Source organism: Choristoneura fumiferana, chromosome 23 (genome assembly GCF_025370935.1).
Source record: "Choristoneura fumiferana chromosome 23, NRCan_CFum_1, whole genome shotgun sequence".
Classification (NCBI taxonomy): Eukaryota; Metazoa; Arthropoda; class Insecta; order Lepidoptera; family Tortricidae; genus Choristoneura; species Choristoneura fumiferana.
The window spans coordinates 12,079,777-12,101,624 of record NC_133494.1 but is presented as its reverse complement, the minus strand read 5'-3'; the positions used below and the strand labels follow the sequence as shown (position 1 = coordinate 12,101,624).

The window sequence follows — 21,848 nt, the reverse complement described above, 5'->3', positions numbered from 1 at the left end:
CAGGAAGCAGACTTTAACCACAAATAAAAATCTCCACGGAGTAACAGTTCCTACCGTAGCCGTAGGTAACTGTTAAAATACGGCGAACTGACGTCACTAGTACTTGCAGGGTATTCACGTCCAACTCGCTTCAACGTATAAGTCGAGTTTATGTCGAGTAACATTGGTACCCGGACTCCGGTAACCCGCTAACCATCGCGGGCCCCAAACGGCCCCTCCCTGTGTCGCCGTCTTACACGCGTTTATCTTTTTAATTGAGGCCACCCTTGTTAGTTGCTTGTACGATTTATAGTACAAAGTCCCATAACTTGGGCATTAGGAAATTGGCAAATCGATTTTATTTCAGGATAGTCCCCTGGTTAACCAAGCGTTGAAAGATCCAAAATGAAACCTATTATTATAATTGCGAATGTTTGCTAGTGTGCATGTGTTTGAGACTCTTTGACGCAAAAAAGGCTAGACGGAATTTGGTGAACTTTTGTACTGAAGTAAATAGCTGGATCGTCTATGTAGCAAAATGTCCAGCGACGCAAAATTACATATGTATGAGCGGCTATAATTTACGATTTGGACGATTTTAACATTGGACATTTACATGTTTAGACTAGTTGCTATCGGCCATGCCTTTTATAGACGTTATACGAATTGGATGTTTGACTTGACATCTTTACATAGGACGCAATTTACATACCATTGGATTGTTTGATTTTTTGACACTAACATCACACAATGGGACAATTTTTTTTACATAATTGGACATATTGTGCTTTTTTAAAACATCCTGAAAATCATTATCATTTTGATTTTTGCAAACTTTTCTTTAGATTGCCCTGTTGTTTATTTGGTTTGTTTGGGCAAATCTTGGAAGCTAAATTTGACCTACTTCCTCCATCGATTGATTTGAAATTCAGCATATATAAATCTGACAGTGACATCCTGATAGTCCGGCCAGGATCGTCTCTGCAGGTTGGAACTCCTCAACAGTTAATGGCAGCGACTGGAATTTGGTACGGAAATGTAATTGGATGACAATTCAAAATGTAATTTCAACACAAAAGTAGAGTAGGTAAAGTTGTCAAAAAGTAGAGCTAGCAAAAAGCTTGTATTAAACTTGAAATTTTTAAACTTTTTTGTTAAACTTATAGACAATTCGATTCTGAGCCGCACGTTACAGAAATGGGTTTTGGACGCCCGTTCTCCGTATTCATAGTACGAGTTATAACTCAATGCAACATTGTTTTAAAACTTTTAGGCCCAAATGCCTTACAATCGTTGGAGAGTCACTTCTAGTACTTACCTAGTCTTTAGACGTGTAGGAAAACGGGACAACTTACTCAGGTAAAAATGTGCGAAAAAATATAACACCGCCTCTTATTGACAACGCCTGGAATCTGGAACTATCATGTCAAAATAAACTTGCAAAAAAATAAATGAAAGATTATATTAAGATTGTATCGCAAAATGCACTAGGTTTAATTTACCAATGTAAATATGCAGTTTTCGTCGCTCTTATTAGTTTGTGATACGGTGCATAATAATTTGATGTAGCTCCGAAGGTTGGGCAAGGGTCAGGGTGGCAAACCCCTGCTTTGTTTTTCATTAGACGCTTATGGCTTGTCGCGTCGCATAGTCGAGAGCCTAACTGCCAACTTAATGGCATTCTTGGCGATAAACACAAACCGTCGTTTAAAAAGAAATACTTTCTGAGCTGGATTTATGCGAAAATATACGTTTTTAAAAGCAATAAGCGGTTTTTAATTTGGTTTTAGCTTCATCGGACCCTGGGTTTCTGCATTCCAAAACCCTTACCTATATTTTTTTCAAAGAATAGTCAAATGCCGCAGCTTAAAAAAAGTAGATACAGTCACCAGCACCAATATCTGACGCAACAAACGCTGCATAAATATCAATATCAGATACTTATTTTAGAGCCAGTAGGACGTGTGAGATATTTTTGTACGCTGTAGATGCAGGTGACTGTACTAGATGTTGCTCGCAGTTTCATCTGCGTCTCATGGAACCTTGATATGTTTCCGGAATAAAATGTAGCCTATATTACCTACTCAATTTTGAAAGAATTTTTAACATCGATTCAGAAGTTTTGAGTTTATCCATTTTGTCCATTACAGTTTGTAGTGGTTATATGCTCTTTGTTTGTGTGCACAAATCTGTTATTTTTACCTTACGCTTTGGCTACGCTTTTTGGTTTCGACAATGTATGCGTTCAATTTAAGTGGCTATACTATATTTAGGTCAAACAATAAATACTCTGTGTAAATGTGGTGTAATATAATAGCTCTGTAACATTACTGTGTCAAAATCCGTCAGTCATTCAAATTTCAACCTGCTTTACGTCATAGCATGAACATGCAAGAATAAATAATATAAAATCAGTAACTTGCAATGAACAGTAGCAAAATTATAAAGTGTAAATATAAAATAAACAATATGACAATTTAGGCATTACTGCAACGCAATTGCTAAAATACTGGTGAAATAAAAAAAAATGAAAAAACTTTTTAACAAGACAAAAAAGTGATTTGTTTACATAATAATTTATATAAAATAAATAATATGCAGGAAGACTATTTCTGCCACCATGAAGCGGAAGAAAATGTGCATCAGCCTTTACCGAGCCTTTCCAAAGCATTTTATGTATTTACAGACCAAAATCCAGAACCAGGTTACGAAAAATACACGCACAACCCACACACTTGCCATTACTTGGTTGATCATGGTCATAATCATAATCATAATCATGAACATCATCATGATCACATTGAGGAGTCACAAAAATCCGTTGCCCATGTTATGGATGATAATCTATCTCGCGTCAGTAAATTGGGTAGCTGTGGACGATACAGCGGGGTTAAATCCCGCTACATGGATCATTTTAAGAAAATTTACGACCTGAAAGGTAAGAAAATAATAGTTTTACGAAAGATTTATTTAAGTGCTACAAAACTGCGACGCGATGCGATCGAAATCGATAGATCGACCGAATTTGGTGGACATCTTTTGCGGTACTTACCGATCCGCGGTCTGCTTTCGAGGACTTTCGGCCACAAATACCATCTGTTCTCCATACTAGGTATATAGCCTGCCCATTGCAACTTCAACGAGCTGATTCGCTTGGCTATGTCGGTGACCCTCGTTCTTCTTCTCTTCCTAATTTTAATAGCTACGCTCTTGTCGGTGGAGTAATCGCCACTCCAAACGGTCGTTGGCCAGCTGTTTGACTTCCTCATACGACACGACACCCACCCTTTCCTTCACCTGGTTAAAATAGGTCAATCTTGGTCTTACTCTACCTGCAGGCAGGTCAAGAAAAAAAATGTCGTTTCGCATCAAGTGTCCTATCATATTTCCTCTTCGGCAATTTATGGTCTCCACTCCAGTAACTTTTTTTTTGTTTGCCCATGGTAAGAACTTCTTCGTTGGTTTTCCGTTCTGTCCAGCAAATTTTCTTTTAGTTCTAATACTCGTACGTTATCTTGTCATTATGATAATTGTTATTACAGAAAAAAAGTATGGAGTTAAAGAAATGGATTGGAAGGCGTACCACCGCCTTGATGTCATACATAACTTTCTAGACGGCCTAGAGGCAGACTACCCTTCTCTCTGCACGGCCGGAGTCATTGGCAGTTCTCTTGAAGGCCGTGATCTGAAGGTACTTTTTAACCCCCACAAAAAGAGGGGGTGTTATAAGTTTAACACCTATGCCTTTCTGTCTGTTGCATCGCAGCTCTCAAAATGAATGGACCGATTTCGAGACGGTCTTTTAAGTGAAAGCGAGTTTCCTAGCGGCAGTTCTTAGCTATCTTTGATAGCAAATAAGTTCAGCCGTTTCGAGATATTGAACTGTGAAATAACAGGTTACGTTCGTCTCATGCAATATTTTTACTAAATAAACATGAACGAACAACGGTCGCTTTTTAGGGTTCCATATTTGAAAGGTGACAAACGGAGCCCTATTAAAGTCGGATCGCTGTCCGTCTGTCTGTCCGTTACATAGACTGTAATAGATAGACAGCTAAAATTAAGGGTGGTACAGAAACGTATTATTTTATTGTTTAAAATGGCATATTATTTTAAAAACGTTAAAAATCATTACAAAAAAAAAGAGAATATAATGAGTGGCATCGCTTAACTACGCCATCTACTTCACAATCTTCTAACCGTTGGTTCAGGTGTTAAAGATATCCAACAGTGCTGCTAGCAACGCCAGCGTTTGGATGGACGCCGGCATCCATGCGCGGGAGTGGATCGCCCCTGCAGTGGCCACCTACATCGCGAACCACTTCGCTAGGAACTTCAAGGACTTGCCCACCAGTATCACCAACAAGGATTGGCAAGTACAACAATGTTTTACATTGCTTTCATAGTCTTTTTATAAGAGTGACGCTAATGTCTATCTGTCTGTCTGTGGCATTGTAGCTCTGAAATGGATGGACCGATTTTGATGCGGGTTTTTTTCATTAAAGCGAGTTTTCTTGCAGTGGTTCTTAGCTATGTATCATGAAAATCTTTTGAGCCATTTTTGAACTTTGAAAGATCAATGTCGGGGGTTACTCAACGCTTCTTAGTTGGGTATTTTATTAATTAATAATACCTTTGAGATAATAACCCATCCATCCATCCCTGCCTATTTACGTCCCACTGCTGGGCACAGGCCTCCTCTCAGAATGAGAGGGCTTGGGCCGTAGTTCCCATGCGGGCCCAGTGCGGATTGGGAACTTCACACATACTAGTGAATTACTTCACAGGCGCGTGCAGGTTTCCTCACGATGTTTACCTTCACTGTAAAGCTCGTGGTAAATTTCAAATTCAATTTCGCACATGAATTTCGAAAAACTCACGAGGTGCGAGCTGGGGTTTGATTTGAACCCATCATGGCCATCATGAACCTCTGCTTGAGAGGCGATAGGTCAAACCACTAGGCCCCACGGCTTCTAAGATAATAACCAACTAAGAATTATTATGATCATTTATTTATAATGCTTAACCACTTTCTGTTAACTTCCTGTTATTTTATGTGCTACTAATGTTTACCCGCGGCTTTGCACGCGTAAAACATTAAATACAGCAGTTTGCTTGAAATTTCGGGATTTTACAAAATTCCCATGAGAAAAGTAGTATGTGTATTATTCGGATTACTTATTCCACAATTCATCGAAATCCGTCCAGCCGAATGGCGTAGGTGTAGCGTGAAGAAGTAACAAACAAAAATTTCCGAAAATTGCATCATGGTTTTCATTGACATTGCAACCTCCTGAAGCCCACCAAACCCACCAATAACAAATTGTTTCGAGAATAAAGTCAAACTGCCGTGGAGTGAAACAAAGAAAACAAAATATTTTTACTTTGCTACATAGTCATAGATACGTAATTCCCCTGAACTTATTGTGTACCTACTACATTCTATTACGCATTGGGCCGCACGAGGTTAAAAACAGTCATACCAAATTTCATATAAATACGAGTATAAGCCATTTATTTAGATTTTTGTGACCACCTCACCTGACCTGACGACATAGCCAACACAACTCGATGCGTTGCTAGCCCAGCCAACATACCTACCATTAGCTAAACCAGCTAACTTAAAAATAGCTACTCAAGCACTGCGTCTTAAAGGTACCAATTCAAAATATCTAATCTAATCGGACCTAACAGAAGGAAAGAAAGAAAGAAAACATTATTTATTGGTGACAACATGAGAAGAAGGCGTTACTTACCACCTGCTTAGGTTGTCTAGTCTATACCTTTATGTTTTAAGTTTGACTTCAGGTATTTCCTTCCCGTGATGAACCCGGACGGCTACGAATTCTCCCACACCGACAACCGCATGTGGCGAAAAAATAGGGCTTGGCATGGCGGCAAGTGCATCGGCGTAGACCTTAATAGGAATTTTAGGTATGCATTTTTTAGAAGTGCCTAAATTTAGAACCTGCATTGCTTATATACCATATAATAAATACCGGGAAGATAAGATATGTATAACACATAAACAAACAAAAAGTACTAATTGCAGAAAACAATGTAGGTTTATTGGGAAATATATTTTTCCGTTGTAGGTAAGTACAGTGGCGGAATGAAAAGGTTGACCCGTTTTCAAATAAATTCGTTTACACGTTGCAAGCACATGCTACCTTTTTGAATGAGATCACGGAATGTGTCATACTCGGTCGATAAAGCAGTTATACTGAGCAAGCAAAAACAGACCTTAAGGTGGTCAACCTTTTCATTCCGCGACTGTACCAGATATCCGAAATTAATGGGGTCGGCACCTAAGTCAAATTTATTTATTTATTATTTATTTAATAAATGAAATAAACCGGAGGTGCGGTTTTGGGGATGTTCTTATTTTGATTTAACATTCAGAACTGTGAACTCCAAAAATCACCCCAAAACATTTCATTTCGCAAACTCTAAAACTGTAAATATTTCAGGATTTATTTCGGGGCCATAGTGTAGAACCCTTTAGGTTAGGTTAGGTTAGTTTTAGAAAAATTTTGAAATATTTACAGTTTCAGAAATATTAAGCAGTTGCGAAATGAATCAGGTTGCCAAACGTTAGTTGCGAAACATTAGTGAACCATATTTCTTCTCAGTTACGGTTGGGGTTTGAAAGGATCATCAGATGAGCCATCGAATGCTTTCTACCGGGGTCCTGAGCCTTTCTCTGAGCCAGAATCAAGCGCAGTCAGGGTACGTAAACTCTACTTAATAGCGTGAGGGTTTTGTGGTTAAACCTAATAACTCGATCTAATAATTCATAAAAAATTAAAAACTTTTACATAGAATCCTTTATTCAACAGTCATTTATTTTGTCTTATCGGGTTTGACTACGCAACCCTCGCAAGCACACCATTGACTTCATAAGTAAATATACTTACCTACAAAATAATATTCCAACATGTAAACGTGTCGTCACGAAGGTTTGCTGCCAATGAACATGAACAACGACCACTGTGTCAAGAGTAGGTACAGCGACCTTTAAACACATTAAAATATCTTACTAGAATTTAACGTTGAGCGTGTTCAACACATTTGTCGCTACCTAACTAACTTAAACCTACCTATTGTTGCTAAAAATCTGTAGTAAAACAGCACAAAAGCAAGACTAAATTTAGTTAGAATTTACATCAAATGGCTATCAAATTTAACTAGTATTAAAGTCAGAAATAAGACAGACGGAAAATACCAAGGCATTTACATGAAATTGTTCAACAAAATCGTATGAAGTGGTTCTTAGTATTCTTGGAAATAAACGCTTTATTCTATTCTATATTAACGTTGAGCTCTAGGTAGAGAAAAAGTGATATTAATAAATGATATTCTCTTATGTGTCTAATGCTAAGTTAATTGTGTTAAAGATACAACGGAATATAATGTACAATGGCATAATTCAGCAATGATACAGGAATCGTGTCGCCGCCATCGAGCCAGGAGATTATATGGCAAACAGGATTTAATCGTAAATCAATTCCGCTGCACCGGTTTTATATCAGCTGCATTAAATAATTAAATGTTCAATCTGATGACGTATTTGCATTCCAGCATTATTGTTTCTACCGCTACAATATTTCAATTATATTACCAACAATATAGAGGTATCTATAGTTTCCGAACGATTCCAACATTGCCATATGAATAGGATTTCTGTTTTCAGCTTTTAAAAGGAATTATATTTTGTTAACCTATTCATTCATCATTAATTTTATAACATAACTTGTAAGCAAAATGAATAGAAACTTGCCCACACTTAAGAAGCAGTTCAAATCACACGTCAGGACCTGGGCCTACAAATTTTACTCTTACATTTTCGAAGGTCACATGGTTCTCTAACCACTGGGCTATCCGGTTGTCCGTCCGTTCGCACATCGAATAAGTTTTAGTTGAAAATAACATTTTTAATACAAGCTTTTTTGCTGACTGCCCTTTTTGTTGACTGTACCTACTTGCATTGTCATCCAAGTTACCTTTTTGTACCAAATTTCAAGTCGATGCCATTAACCGTTGAGGAATTCCGTTCTGCGGAGACGATCCTGGCTGGTCTACCAGGATTTCACTGCCAGCTTATTGTATAGTCACCAAATTTACATGCCAAATTTCAAGTCGGAAGTCGTCAAATTTAGCTTCCAAGATTTGACCCAAACAAACAAATAACGGGGCAAGTTAAAAAAAGCTTTTCAAAACTCAAGGCCATGAGCCCGGGTTCGAACTACTTATTCTGTGACCATACCTACTTGAAAAGTTTTAAGTTAAACCACTAGGCTAACACGGTTTGGAGGCTACGAGATAGACGGTCGAATTATATCAAGTGTTTTGTTTTTTCAGGATATTTTGGGTGATTCCGGTATTGAATTCAAAGTGTACATCACTTTACACAGTTATGGGCAAGTGATATTATTCCCTTACGCATTTCGGGAAGAGCTTGCTCCCGATTACGTTAATCTATTGGAAGGAGCCACTATTATGTCCAAGGTACGGATAAACGGACTGCATTCCGTCTACAATAAAACCACATCTTTTGACCAACTATGAATTTCAATAGCAACTAGCGTTCAGTTTGGGTGCAGTTTTACCGATTGTAATGGAAAATGTAGGCAATCAGCAGCAATTAGAAGTCAAATTGCAATAATGCTAGTAGATATAATCAAATCGAGATAAGAATACGATTGAGCACATATTATGTAAGCTCCAATTCATTAGAATCTGACAATCCTGTAGACACTTCCAGCCTACTAATATAAACACCGGGCTGCCTAAGGCTTTGTGATGTGACTATTATTCTTTTTTGATTCCTTTTAGATGATAAGTGCAACAACAGGGACATATATAATCAAATGTGCCCACGATAGGGTGTCTTAAATATGTAGAAAATTGTCAGATTCTATTGAATTGTACTTTAGTTTTTGAATTATTACATGAAATTACATTGTCAACGGTACAGTGTGCAGGTAAATGATAATACTTATGAGTAAGTAACATAGGCCATGATTTCTCCTTGAGACGTCTAAGGTTCCAACAGGACGCAGACAACGTCACAAGCAACAGCTAGTCTAAAATATACTCTTCGCCAGGCAATATACGAGACCAGTGGCAACACATACAAAGTCGGTATTTCTCGAGACGTGATGTACGGCGCTTCTGGGACAAGCAACGACTGGAGTTACGGCGCAGCAAAAATACCTTTCTGTTACCTCCTGGAACTAAGAAGTAAGAAACACAGGTTCAAAGTCCCTCAAGAAGAAATAGAAGAGACGGGCAATGAGATCTTAAAAGGCGTGATGGCGTTGATGGAGTTCGTCGATACGATCCCAATCACAAAGAGCAGCAAAGAGAGTGCGCGTAGAGTCTCCTCATCAAGGTACTGATGAAGTCAAAGATATCTTAACTCTTTACTATCTTGTCACTGTATGCCTTCTGACAATTTCATAAACACGAAATGACAACGACAAGGTCATTATCAACCTCATCACCATAGTATTTATCAGCCATAGGACGTCCACGGTTGGACATAGCCTAGTTGTTTCGGTTAAAAGTGGCGTGCATGCAACGTAGACCCGCGGGTTTAACCGGGTCATCGGTATATCTCGTTAGTGGACGTCCTTGGCCACTTTCAGATCCGCGGTCTCCATACGACAATTTTTCGGCCCCAATAGCTATCTGTCTGCCGGCGACAAGGTAGTAAAGTGTTAATATATCTTTGACCTTGACCTCTTTTTTAATGAATATTTAGTGTTAGCAGAACCTTGCTCCTACTCGTAAGTACAGTATGAGGTCATTTTAGATTGGTTACGGCACAGGTTACGGTTAACTAATGTTTGCGAATAACGTTTGGCAACCTGTTACATTTCGTTACTTTTCATTTCCCAACTGTTTAATTTTTCTGAAACTATAAATATTTCGGGTTAACGGGAAACTATAAATATTATAGTGCGAAATAAGACAGGTTGCCAAATGTTACGTTCCGAAAAGGCAGTACCCGAAGTTTCTAAGACATCTGGACTTAGGTACCTACTCTATATGTAGGACTTGATTCTGTTAATTATTGCCAAAAAAAAATCTTTTTCTACCTTTTCTTCTACATTTATTAATTATTAGCTGGTGCCCGCGGCTTCGCCCCCGGTGTAGTTTTTGTTTTTTTAATTTTCTAAATCTTCTTTTATAAGAACCTTTTCCTGACAATAGCAAACACAACAAAAAAGAATTAGCGAAATCAGTCCAGCCGTTCACGCGTGATGCCGTGACCAAGGAAAATAGGGATTCATTTTTATATATTGATAAATATAGAAGATAAAGATAATAATTATTATAGTTATTTAACTACCAAACTCTGTCGACTTACAAGTATACTAAGAAGTCACTGGCAACGAAGTCCAATCCTAGTTTGACATGAGGTAGACTCCTCAGGCGAACAATGTTGGTCTGCCTGCGCGAACCTAGCCGTAACGTGTCTGAAAAAATATTTTTATCGCGGCAAAAAATAGCGATTAAGTAAATAATTGGCTAAATTTGATACAGAACGACAGTCTAAAGATACCTGTACCTACTCCAAATTCCAACAATATACATTTTATAGTTTCTTAGTAAAATGCCTGTGTCATTTATAAGGATGGATGGACGGCCGTGACAGAACTATAAGGGTTCCACTTTAGCTGTTTTGGCTACGGATTCCTAAATAAGATTAGCGATAAAATTTTGCTAGGCAACTCAAGGCGTTATAAATATAAGAATAAGAATAAGAAGTTTATTTGATTTCTCCACCACCAAGTACAATGAAAAAAACTTAGATACAATTTAGGTGTAATTGACAGTCTTAGATGGGGGAGACTTGGGGGAGACTGGTGCCCGAACTAGGAATGCCCTGTGTGTCATGTCTAAATTTTAATCAAAAAACTGAACATTTAGGAGCAGCAGTCACCATGTGTAAAGTCCCTTAAAAGTCACAATTAAAAACTATTTTCAAAACAACTTACTTATTGACAAACGTTTCGAATAAATTAATTTGACAATCATAACATGTCAACGACTATAAGGAAAATTTGCCTGTCAATACCAAACACAATGATTTCCGGGCAAAAAAACACAAAATTGCAAGTATAAATGAAAAAAATTACACCAAATTCCAGCAAGTCTTCGGTCAAGTCTTTCTTTTCTCGTTGTTGTCAATCCTTCAAAGTGGCACCCCAAAGAAGTGTTGTGCTACTCAAGTATGGGAATTAAAGTTCACCAGTGAAGGACAAAGATGTTTCGTTAAAAATCTGGCTACGATCGGAGGTATGGACACAGGTTTTAGGCGCAAGAGTTCAAAGAGAACGCTAGTGCAAACACTTGTTCTTAAGACAACGCAAATGCTTTCCAAATGACTAAACAATGTGAACATAAGCACATCATTTATGGGCAGGGAAAGAGGGCAGGGAAAAGCAAGTGCGTCACTTGTTGGTAAGTGATCTCCATCGCCCAAGTGACGACATTATGACGACCGCAAATGCAAGCCGAGAGATCTGAGTTAAAATGCATTAATCTCTCGGCATCTTCACCGGCTCTTTTGCTTTCTATTTACACAACAGTGCATAGGTAAGATGACTTGTTTGCTAACCCGTCAATTCCGATTGGATTGTGACTGTCTGTCTCCTTTACCAAATTTAATCAAATAAGTCTGGTGAAACGAGAAGAAAATTATAGTATCACGTAGATTACCAAAATCTTAAGATATTGATTCTGGGACAAGACGTACTTCATGTTTAGGTGGACTGTATTATAATTTACACCACATTTTTGGAAAACTATAGTCGCTTTTTTTCTTTTAATCCAAATCATTTTAATAACAATTACGTTAAGCTTCTTAAAGCAATTAATAAGAAATTAAAAATTCGGAGCCGTGATCTAGAATTAGCTTTAATGGATTAAGACTAATCCATTATTAAATGCCCTTGAGACTGAAACGCTGAGGCTTTTGTTATTATTAGACCATTCAATACCTACAAATAAATTAGCCATTGTATTGTTCGCTTTACTTGCTACTAATTATCAAGAACTCAGTAATAATAATCTAAGCTGTCTTTTTTTCTGTTAACCTCGACAGACGTTTAATATATGAAAAAGTAAAATACAGAGGTGGAAGTATCAGAACCTTTTAAACTTTTATTTATTCGGATTCTGGTGATGAATGGTGTTCAAAAAACTGAGCTCTTTTACGCCGGCAATTAATAAACTAAAACAATTACATCATGCCATCTTGCTCATGCTAATAAATAGTAGTTAACAGGAGAATAAGAGGGAAGGGTAAGGTATGGAACTTCAAATTTCGAAGAGTGCTCCCCAAAGTATATCATTACATCCAGAATTTTTGCCGCTGCAAGCTTATGCCACGATGATAGTCGGGGTACTTTAACTCTTCCTCATGTTCTAGCGATTGATATATGGAAAGAGGAGCCGTGTGGCATGGACATCCTGGTCGAGGGACCACGGGTGAAGCAGGTATCATGCATGCTGCGCGAGAGATGCATACCCTACTGCGTGGCCATTTCGGACGTAGACGCTATGAAGGAGCGGGAACGATGTCATATCCGCAAGGCGTCCAGCAGTGGGCCGTGCTGCCACAGCGCGGGCTTGCAGAGACCAAGCTGCAGATCTCGTAAGAAGGCTTTATTTTACAAGCTAAGGTTGAGGTATGTACACATTACGCCGCATCATACCATGACGTATAGAAACGTATCAGGCAAAAATATACCTATTCTTTGTATCGAAAAGTATGAGACTATGCCACTAGCACGTTTCCTAATCAACCGTCGCTATCGCGTGTCATGTATGCGCATGACATTACGGTCAAGGTATGATACGGAGTAGTGGGTAGAGACCTTTAGTGTGTTAGTATGAGTCAAATCTTGGAAGCCAAATTTGAAATAACTTATTGAATCCAAATTTACTAACTGAGCCAAATTTGATCACAATTTGAACATCCACCAGGGACCATCAGGTTGTCTGGTAGTGACAATCTGGTGGTCCAGCCAGGATCGTCTCTGTTGGAACTCCTCAAAAGTTTACGGCACAGACGCGACACTTTGCACGATTGTTCAACTTAAATGATTGTGTTTTCTTTCTTTAACTTGCAACGCTCGTATGTACTTTGTCTTGCCTCCTTCTGCTGGAATAAGTATTTCTGTTTCCAAATCACCCTTGATGCTAGAAAGAGGAGTGTTATAAGTTTAACGCTTTTGTCTGTCTGTGGCTCTTGAAGGGATGGACCGATTTCGACGCAGTTTTTAGGGTTCCGTACCTCGAAAGAAAAAACGGAACACTTATAGGATCATTTTGTTGTCCGTCCGTCCGTCCCGCCAGACACCGCAAAATTTTAAATGTACTTTGTCTTTACGGTCATTTCATTCTGGTTATAAAAGGTCACGCAAGGCCCTCCAACATTGACATTCAACGCAATCTACTTATTAAAATATCATTGATTCAATCAGTGAGTGGAACCACTAGGTATCTCTTGAACAGTCAAACGTCACTTCACACGCGTACGATGACACATCTAAGAACCGCTATGCAATTATTGGGTAAAAGTCATAAATTAATTTCATTTATAATGAATTGCAATTATTTTAAATATAATGACAAATAATAAACTGAATAGATATACGTATTTATAATGTTCATACCTTGCTACCTTGCTATTAGTGTTTATATATGTTTAGGTATATACCTGAATGCACATGAATGGAAGGTTCCAATCAAAATTTTAATTTACCTTAGGTTTAATTAATAAACCAATTCTCACAAGCACTACAGAAAGTAATTTAGAAATTATCAATTACGAAATGATAGCTAGTTATTAATTTTTAAAATAATTAATTAGTATCAAAAAAATTGATATCAATTTCAATTCCACAACACAACCATTTGATAAACGTTATTAAATAATCATCAAACACCTACAAGCGATTCCTCAATTACAAATCACTTGTGTCAAATTAAAGTCCACTATCCAGGTAATTGAGGTATCATTAAAGCAGTTCTTATTGTGCTGTGAGGTTCCCTTGGTCAGTTGATCAATTATACGGAGGTTGCAGGCTGCCCCATGGATTGGAAGAACTATCACCGTTTGGACACTATATACGCGTTCCTAGACAGGCTTGCTTGTGAATATCCTTATCTGTGCACCGTTTGCTGCATCGGGAGGTCTTACGAGGGACGAGATTTGAAGGTAAACTAAATATTTAATCTTAGAAATCTAACTCGTCTTGTGTAGTTTCATATCAATAAATTTATGAAGTACGTTGGCAATGTTTTTTGAGGAATCACTATATAATAAAACGGTATAGGTAGGTACTTAACTAAAAGTAAACATACTTCAGCTACCAAAATTTGACACAGTAAAAGGTGCTGAACCGTTTATATTAACCACTGTACCAAATCCAAATCAACTATATATATAATTACTATAACGCTGTAGTTTAGTTTCAAGTTTTCAATTTCTATTTACGAAAGGAACCGACTTGAACGCACAACAGACAACAACAATTATGGCGTCGGGTTAGCCCGCCAAATGCAATTTTTGCAGTTGACTATCAAGCTTGGCATTATCGACGTTACTCTTTAGTTTAGTAGCATAACTATGGTTGTTTAGTCGTCTTAAAAGTTTCGGATTCATGGATTTTTAGTTATTTATCATGGAAAGGTTGTGTCAAGTAATTTTTAAAATGTTTTTATATCATTTTAATTTTGGATTGATACTACGAATGACTGCTTTAATAGATGGCAATATACCTACATAAAAATATGAATATAAACTTACCTAATTTAAAAAAGTTGACATTAAGTTATGATAACTCATTTAGTTAATTACCTTAACTTTTGTTGTGTAGAAGTTGACTTGCTTTTTTAATAGGTACTGAACGTTTTAATTTTAGATGATTTGCTCATTTTAACCGAGGAAAAAAAACGGAAGAGGTTCTCAATTCGTATATATTTTTTTTAATATCACATTTTATAAGGAAACTATTATAAACCCGCAGCTTTGTTACCGTGTGAGAACAAAAAAAAGCTAGTTTCTTATCTCGTGAGAATTTTGGAAAATGGTTGAAAACCAAAAGTTGCATAACCGTTCAAAGAAAAAGTTAATGGAAATTATAACTACCTGCTAACGCAGCTTTAACGGTGTGCACATTGGTCTTCACCCAAATCCCTTCTCAGTGCACCTTTTAATCATCATCAAGGAATAAGTTGTCTGCATAATTTCAAGTATTAGGTTTCTAGTCGAATCAATCTAAATTTTATTTTTCAACACGAACGGTTTCGATTCCCGAACTGAGTGCAAGTTTTTTTTTAAATCTATGTATGCAGTATTTACTGTCACTAAAATCGATGGCATGGTTCCTAACAAGAAATTTTGGATGTCTTAAAGTTTCAGAGTTGACCATAGAATACTGACTAATCTAAATGTGCCGCCTCTGTATATTCGGGACTTACTACCACGGCCAAAAATAATACGCCGCAAGAAATTCACGAACACACTTAAGCCAACGGAATTAAATTTGACAATAAATCAATTTCCAGCTCCTCAAGATCTCCAATGGCAGCTGCAACAACGAAGGCGTGTGGTTGGACGGTGCCATTCATGCGCGGGAGTGGATCAGCGCTGCCGTCGTCACTTATATTGCGGACCAACTAGTGCGCAACTTCAATTGCGCCCGCAAAAGCGTCACTAGTAAGGACTGAAATGTGAGTTGAACGCGGCAATGGCACAACTTGGACAATTCATTGCTGCATGCGCCAGTGAAAGTAACTAGTGAACACGGCATTACACTAAGTCGTTCGCCGCATGCTGCATGCGGTGACCGCAAAAGTGTAAAGAACACGGTAGTCGGCGCATTTGGCGAGCGACAGCTGCCACTGTCTTAACATGGCCGCCGTAGTAGACGGACAGACTTATGTAAAGGCGACGGTCGTTCGCCGAAGTAGTTTGAAACAAGTTCGGCAACCGCGTCAGGTGAACGACTCAGTGTAATCGCCGCTTTAGATATTGCAGTAAATGACCTCAGTCCTAAGAACTCCAATAGTTGCTGCAACAATGAAGGAGTCAGTAGGGCTACTACGAAATTCGAAAATCGAAGTTCGTATCGTATCGTCCCTCTCACTCTCGTATTAAATAATATAAGCGTCTGTGGGACGGTACGATACGAACTGAGATTGTCAAATTTCGTAGTAGCCCTGTTGATTAGACGGCGCTACACACGCGCGGGAGTGAGTCAGTACCGCCGTCGTCTAAATATAAATAAAAATAGAATTAAAAGTCGTGTAAATATAAATAAAAGGTATTCTGAAAAAAGGTTAAAGACGTTAGCATTTTGATTGGCATCCATCATCTTTAAAAAACATGCAAATGGCGTCTATTTTGTGCGAATTCTCGCGATTGACATCGCGATTATCACTCCACGCTTTTTGACAATCTATCGGGTGCCACTCCACGGAATGCCAGGACACGGACGCTTCCCAACCAAAGGGGAGGTTAATTGTTTCTGTTTTTTAATTAGTGGCCATTTATTTTCAGGTACATTCTTCCAGTTATGAATCCTGACGGATATGAGTTCACGCACACATGCGACCGCATGTGGCGTAAGAACAGAGCGCATTATGGCGAATGTGTTGGAGTGGACCTCAACAGGAACTTCAGGTTAGTGATTGCTGCACCTGTAGTATTGCTGATGATGACGATGATGATGATGATGATCTGATCCTTTCGGTCATAGCAACAGCTTCAACTGCGTCGAAACAACAGTTGCAAAATTTAACCGAGAAATCTGGGGCCACATTGAAAAGCTGTTTTATCCTTTCAGTTTTGGCTGGGGAGAGAAGGGCGAGGAAGGTTCATCTGAAGACCCTGGTAATATATTTTACCGCGGACCGAAGCCTTTTTCTGAGTGTGAATCGATTGCTGTGAAGGTTCGTCAATTTACACACTAATTTTTACTTCTTCTCATTTGTATTCTTTAGCAGGACATACGTAGTCGACAAGCGGTCCTGTTTATCTAAATTTCTTTCTGTTGATCGCATGCTCCTTCCAATCCATACGAAATGCGATTAAGATTTTGCAATGTATCGGAAATGGTTCTATTCTAAAGCAGTCTGCTTGCAGCTAAGCACCACCACCAGCAGGTCGGTAGGCAACAGCAGTAACTCCCTAGACCCTATCCTAAATTTGACCCACTGCACGTCACTGTCCGTTAGAAGGCCAATACGTGTTTTGTTCATTATTATTTTCAAAACTAATGTAAATTGATAGGAATATACTTTCAAAAATATTGGACATATGCAGGACTCGTCTTCAAATATTTACAAACAGCATTGCCACTTAAATTAAATGTATACAATGCGCGACGTACTCCCGGTACAAATTTCATATTTTTTATTATTTTTCAGCGGAAAATCCTGGAATGTGGCTCGCGTTTCAAGGTGTTCCTCTCATTTCATAGTTATGGCGAGGTCATTATCTTCCCTTGGGGCTACACTGGCGAGCCCTGTTCAGACTATGTGGAATTGCTCGAAGGAGGCACTGCCATGGCTAAGGTATGTACACTAACGTACAAATTTAGTTGTCCGTTATTTCTGCGTATTTTTTTAATTCCGTCATGTTGTTAAGTACTTACACAATTCTGTCAACTTCATAGTTGTGCCAGCATGTAGCATATAGTTTATCTGGATTGTGTCGATAGATTTCGAATACTGCGGTATCGGCATTACGCGCGATTGATTCAGATTAAGACACCCAACCATTTAGTAAATATTCTAATGTAAAGGTACTACTTTTACGCTTCCACCAAAACCCCTAAAATTGTTTATGTTTTGTTTTCAGTCTATTTACAACACTTGCGGCCACACGTACAAGGTAGGCAGTACAAAGGACCTCATGTACTACGCAGCTGGCACCAGCATCGACTGGGCATACGGCTGCGCCAATATCCCTTACAGCTACATGGTCGAGCTACGGAGCAAGGAGCATCGGTTCCTCCTCCCCAAGGAAGAGATTCTCTGCACATCATCAGAAATCTTTTGCGGAGTCAAAACCCTCATGTCTTTCGTTGACAGAAGATGTGCACCAGTACGACGTACGTCATCGTGTTGTTCCTTCAAAAGTATTTGTTCAAGAGAGTAAATTTGCTTGCAATGTTATAAATCGTAGTTTAATATAGTTATAAAACCTTACAGTGCCTATATGCGGTGAAGTATTATATATTCTGTGTTCCATAATGTCTCTTGTATTGTGTATCATAAAAAATATTCGGTTCAGAGGACCATTTCTTCTATGCACGAAATAAAACATAGTAAGGAAGAAGCTGTATTTAAATAGTTTAAATATGATATAAAATATTAGACCGCATATAGACGATGTAAGTATCGTTATTTAAGACCAAAATAAAACAATGTTACCACATTTCACTATGATTGATAACGTTACATTGCAAAGAAATGTATACTCTTGCACAAAGAGAATACGTATAGAAGTTAAATTCTAACAACTACGAAATTTTATATTTTAAAAAGATCTTTTTATTATTACTGCTAAGCAGCACATTAGAGCTTAGCAATTTGTAACAAAATTAAATATTACTCTTTATACGGTGTTAAAACTGGAGTAGTTAATTGAATAATTACATAGCGAGTCATGGGAATTAGTACTTGCTTCTTGGCATAGCATATTCGCTTGTCATTTAATGCTAGTTAATGAGATTTACTGTCATTGAGTACAAACAGAAAATAGGGAACTGGAAATAAGACGTCATAACAGAAAAATGGCTTTTTGAAATACATCATCAACCAGGAAAAATCTATCCTGATTATCGTTAAAAATTAAATATTATCCCATGGATTTTTTTACGGGCTATGTAAGAAATGATGACCAGTTTTATTTACGCAGACTGAGAAAAATTATAATTTATAAAAACCGGTCATAGTTTGTTTTAGTCTGATTCAGGCTACACTTACTTAGTGTGTGTTTAATTAGGCTCCTATTTTATAACACGCAAAAGTCAATTTGGGCTTAATTAATGTACAACGAAAATAAATTTCATTTTAAGTATTTTTCAGAACAATTACATTTTGACCAAATTCACTCCGAACGGTATTTGGTCCAACTTCAAAAAAAGTCAATTCATGTTGACGATTTCATATTTGTACTGAATGACAGTAAATCGTTGAAAAGGGACGAACGTGGTATCTCAACTTACTCAAGTTGAGATAGATCATTCATATCTTTAGGTTTCGGCAAGAACATTTGTAAAGCGTGAGAAATAAGTTAACATTTACTAAAATATGTATTGCCAAAACCTAGTTAAAATATGGGAGTGGCTGCGAACCTACATGGACAGTTTTTGTAACAACTTGCCTTAATTTATGTTTGTATAATTATTTATTGATCTTATTTATATTCAATAGTTTACCGGATTTTACTTAAGAAACCATGAAATTTTAATGTACTTTTACACATATTTTAATTACATCGAAATTAAAAATTAAAATCAGTTTTACCAGGCACTCTCGAGTTTTGTTTTTGACATTTCAATTGCGTCAATTTTCCCAGATCGATTTGCATATGTCATACAGAAAAAGAGAAGAGTAAAAGAAATAAAGAGGGGAGTAAAAGGGGGGAGGGTAGTTGGGCTTCCGGATCTCCCACTCACCGTACGAAACACAGTAGCAAAACTACTATTTCACGCCGGTATTCTGTGGGAGTGTGGTAATAACCCGGTCGAGCCGGCCCATTCATACAACAGCCAGCAAGTGGTTACAGTAAGGCTCTACCACTTGTAAAGTTAGCTGCTTAAACAAACAAATAGTTGATTAAAATTTACAGATACGTGAAGTCATAATCGTAACTAGATAATGCCATACATAATCTATTGGAGAATCGTGTTTTAACAGTTCACAAAAAGTACATGAGTTGGCTGATGGTGTCATCTCATCATCCCTATTATAATAAGTTTATTATCATTTTGTTAATAAATGCGACAGCGATATGAAAGCGATGTATTTTCACTGCGATCTGATAATAATCGCGCCACGTATTCTCAAAACAAGCAGCAATAATTCAAAATTTAATTAATTAGGTATCTATACACATGCTAAATAAGTAAACAATTAATATTTCAATAACTTTATTTACACATTTTTGCATTATCTTATAATACAGTCAACAATTTCGTTAAACATTACAATTGAAGTTCACATTCATTTATCTAACGTAAAACACTTTCTATCGCTATATTAAACCTTGAAAGTCACTGGACCGTGGTCCACGCTTCTAAAATTTATCACTCCGGACGGTAATAGAGCCGAACACTAAAGTCTTCCTGTATTTGTCACGATAAACGATAAAAAATTGTCTAATAAGGACGCCACACATCGACCGGTCTTCGCTCGGAGGTGGTGAGTGCTTTGCTTCGCGTTCGAACTCCTTGTTCCGTCCATTCTGGGGACGCTGGTCTTTTCTTGCCTGCGCTAGAAGGCGTAGAAGTTGCTTCTTCTTCTCTTTCTGGACTGGAGTGGTTTGAATCTTCTTGAGGTTGCGGTGGTCGCAGCCACCAGTCATAGCCGCCGTAGAGTTGTGAGTATAACCAGGCTGGTGGGGTGGGTAGGAGGGGCGAGTTTAGGAACAGTTGGGCTGCTAGAGCGCTATGGAAGAGGCTTGAATGCGCAGCAGGGAGGGGTTGGAGGGGTTTTCTAGTTCTTGTGACGGAGGTAAAGGCTCCGGGGCGGTCGTCGGGCGGCGGGCTGCAGGACGCCGTAACGGAAATGTCGTCGCTTTGAGGCGAGCTAGGGCGTGACGTGGCAGGACTCGTAGTGCTGTGAGCGCGCATCGTGGTCGGATTGTCTGATGTCACATCTGTTGAAGACAATTTGCTTAAATGTATTGCAACATCAGGCGCTTTAGGGTATTATCAAAGGTAGCAACTATAAGCTTTCGCTATTGCATTTTGCTGCGAATATATACCTAAGCTTTCAATGTTACGAGTAAGCGCGGTTTCAGACTAGCGTTTTTTTCTGCGCGTACCTATACGGTCGTTTCGACATACGCGCCTACACACGCGCTTCCAAAAACGGGATTCTACGCTGGTATAAAAGGATATGTTCTAGCTCACGCTTATACGTGCTAATTGCGCGTCAATGCTCGAAGAACAAACCGCACCAGCAGGGCTACTCCGAAACTCGAAACTCGAAGTTCGTGTCGTGCGGTCTCTCTCGCTCTCGTATTAAATAGTATAAGTGTCAGAGGGACCGCACGACACGAACTTCGAGTTTCGAGTTTCGGAGTAGCCCTGCTGTACGCGCGTACACGCGCTTCCACAAACGCGCAAATAAAACGCTAGTCTGAAACCGCTCTAAGGCCCTACTCTACCGGCGCGGGTGCACTTCGCGGGCGCACGCCTGCGAGTACAGGTGCAGGTAAAATCCGTCGCACGCGACGCATGCAGTTAGCGCTGCTCATACTATTTTTTAACCCCCGACGCAAAAAGAGGGGTGTTATCAATAGGCATCCACCCGCTCTAGCGTAGGCCCTACTAGTCTTACCTGTTTCATGTGGCGGGGGCGCATGCGGTTGCGCGTGCGCCGGTGGCAGCACGTGCGGCGTAAAGTGCGCGTGCCCGGGCAGGAGGGGAGGTGGGTAGTGCCGCGCCAGCGCCCCCCACTCGCCGCTCGGCAGCCCCGCGAGCTGGTGGGCTATGCCTGCTGACAAATTGTTAATATGTATAATCCTGATAAAATTATTCGTCCATACTAATAGGTATAATATTCTTCTTATATTATAAATGCAAAAGTTTGTGTGTGTGTGTGTGTGTGTG

The 21,848-nt window shown here is 38.7% G+C and overlaps 3 protein-coding genes across 4 annotated transcripts in view; 1 reads left to right on the top strand and 2 right to left on the bottom strand.

The window, feature by feature from the left end:
• The window catches only part of LOC141441240 (nuclear pore complex protein Nup133-like), a 6,313-nt gene extending 5,105 nt beyond the window's left edge, over window positions 1-1,208 (bottom strand). Inside the window, exon 1 of the mRNA XM_074105909.1 lies at window positions 1,173-1,208. Within this exon, the coding sequence (XP_073962010.1) occupies window positions 1,173-1,208 (36 nt within the window). The remainder of the gene's footprint in view (window positions 1-1,172) is intronic.
• Window positions 1,209-2,588: 1,380 nt separating this feature from the next.
• LOC141441239 (uncharacterized) lies at window positions 2,589-19,542 on the top strand. The gene is made up of 16 exons (XM_074105908.1): window positions 2,589-2,917; window positions 3,522-3,670; window positions 4,191-4,351; window positions 5,788-5,913; window positions 6,612-6,708; window positions 8,341-8,487; window positions 9,087-9,373; window positions 11,414-11,451; window positions 12,422-12,646; window positions 14,043-14,215; window positions 15,568-15,718; window positions 16,220-16,325; window positions 16,562-16,684; window positions 16,848-16,953; window positions 17,431-17,577; window positions 17,864-19,542. The coding sequence occupies exons 1-16, from the start codon at window positions 2,812-2,814 to the stop codon at window positions 18,161-18,163; spliced, it is 2,442 nt and encodes an 813-aa protein (XP_073962009.1). The 5' UTR covers window positions 2,589-2,811; the 3' UTR covers window positions 18,164-19,542.
• Window positions 19,543-20,177: 635 nt separating this feature from the next.
• Window positions 20,178-21,848, bottom strand: part of RunxB (RUNX family transcription factor Runt related B) — a 45,517-nt gene continuing 43,846 nt past the window's right edge. The window contains exons 5-6 of one of the 2 annotated variants that reach the window (XM_074105398.1): window positions 21,577-21,735; window positions 20,178-20,890 (exon numbers count right to left, since the gene is read on the bottom strand). In XM_074105398.1, coding sequence (XP_073961499.1) covers window positions 20,391-20,890; window positions 21,577-21,735 — 659 coding nt within the window. In that variant the 3' untranslated portion in view covers window positions 20,178-20,390. The remainder of the gene's footprint in view (window positions 20,891-21,576; window positions 21,736-21,848) is intronic. The other variant, XM_074105399.1, reaches the window with a different exon arrangement.

What these genes read in the sequence shown, in the direction of transcription:
- LOC141441239 (XM_074105908.1), top strand. Translation starts at nt 2,812, where the DNA reads ATGGATGATAATCTATCTCGCGTCAGTAAATTGGGTAGCTGTGGACGA. An exon ending in CGTAGAGTCTCCTCATCAAG is followed by an intron (nt 9,374 to 11,413) that starts GTACTGATGAAG and finishes ATTTATGGGCAG; the next exon opens with GGAAAGAGGGCAGGGAAAAG. An exon ending in CGTGTAAATATAAATAAAAG is followed by an intron (nt 16,326 to 16,561) that starts GTATTCTGAAAA and finishes ATTTATTTTCAG; the next exon opens with GTACATTCTTCCAGTTATGA.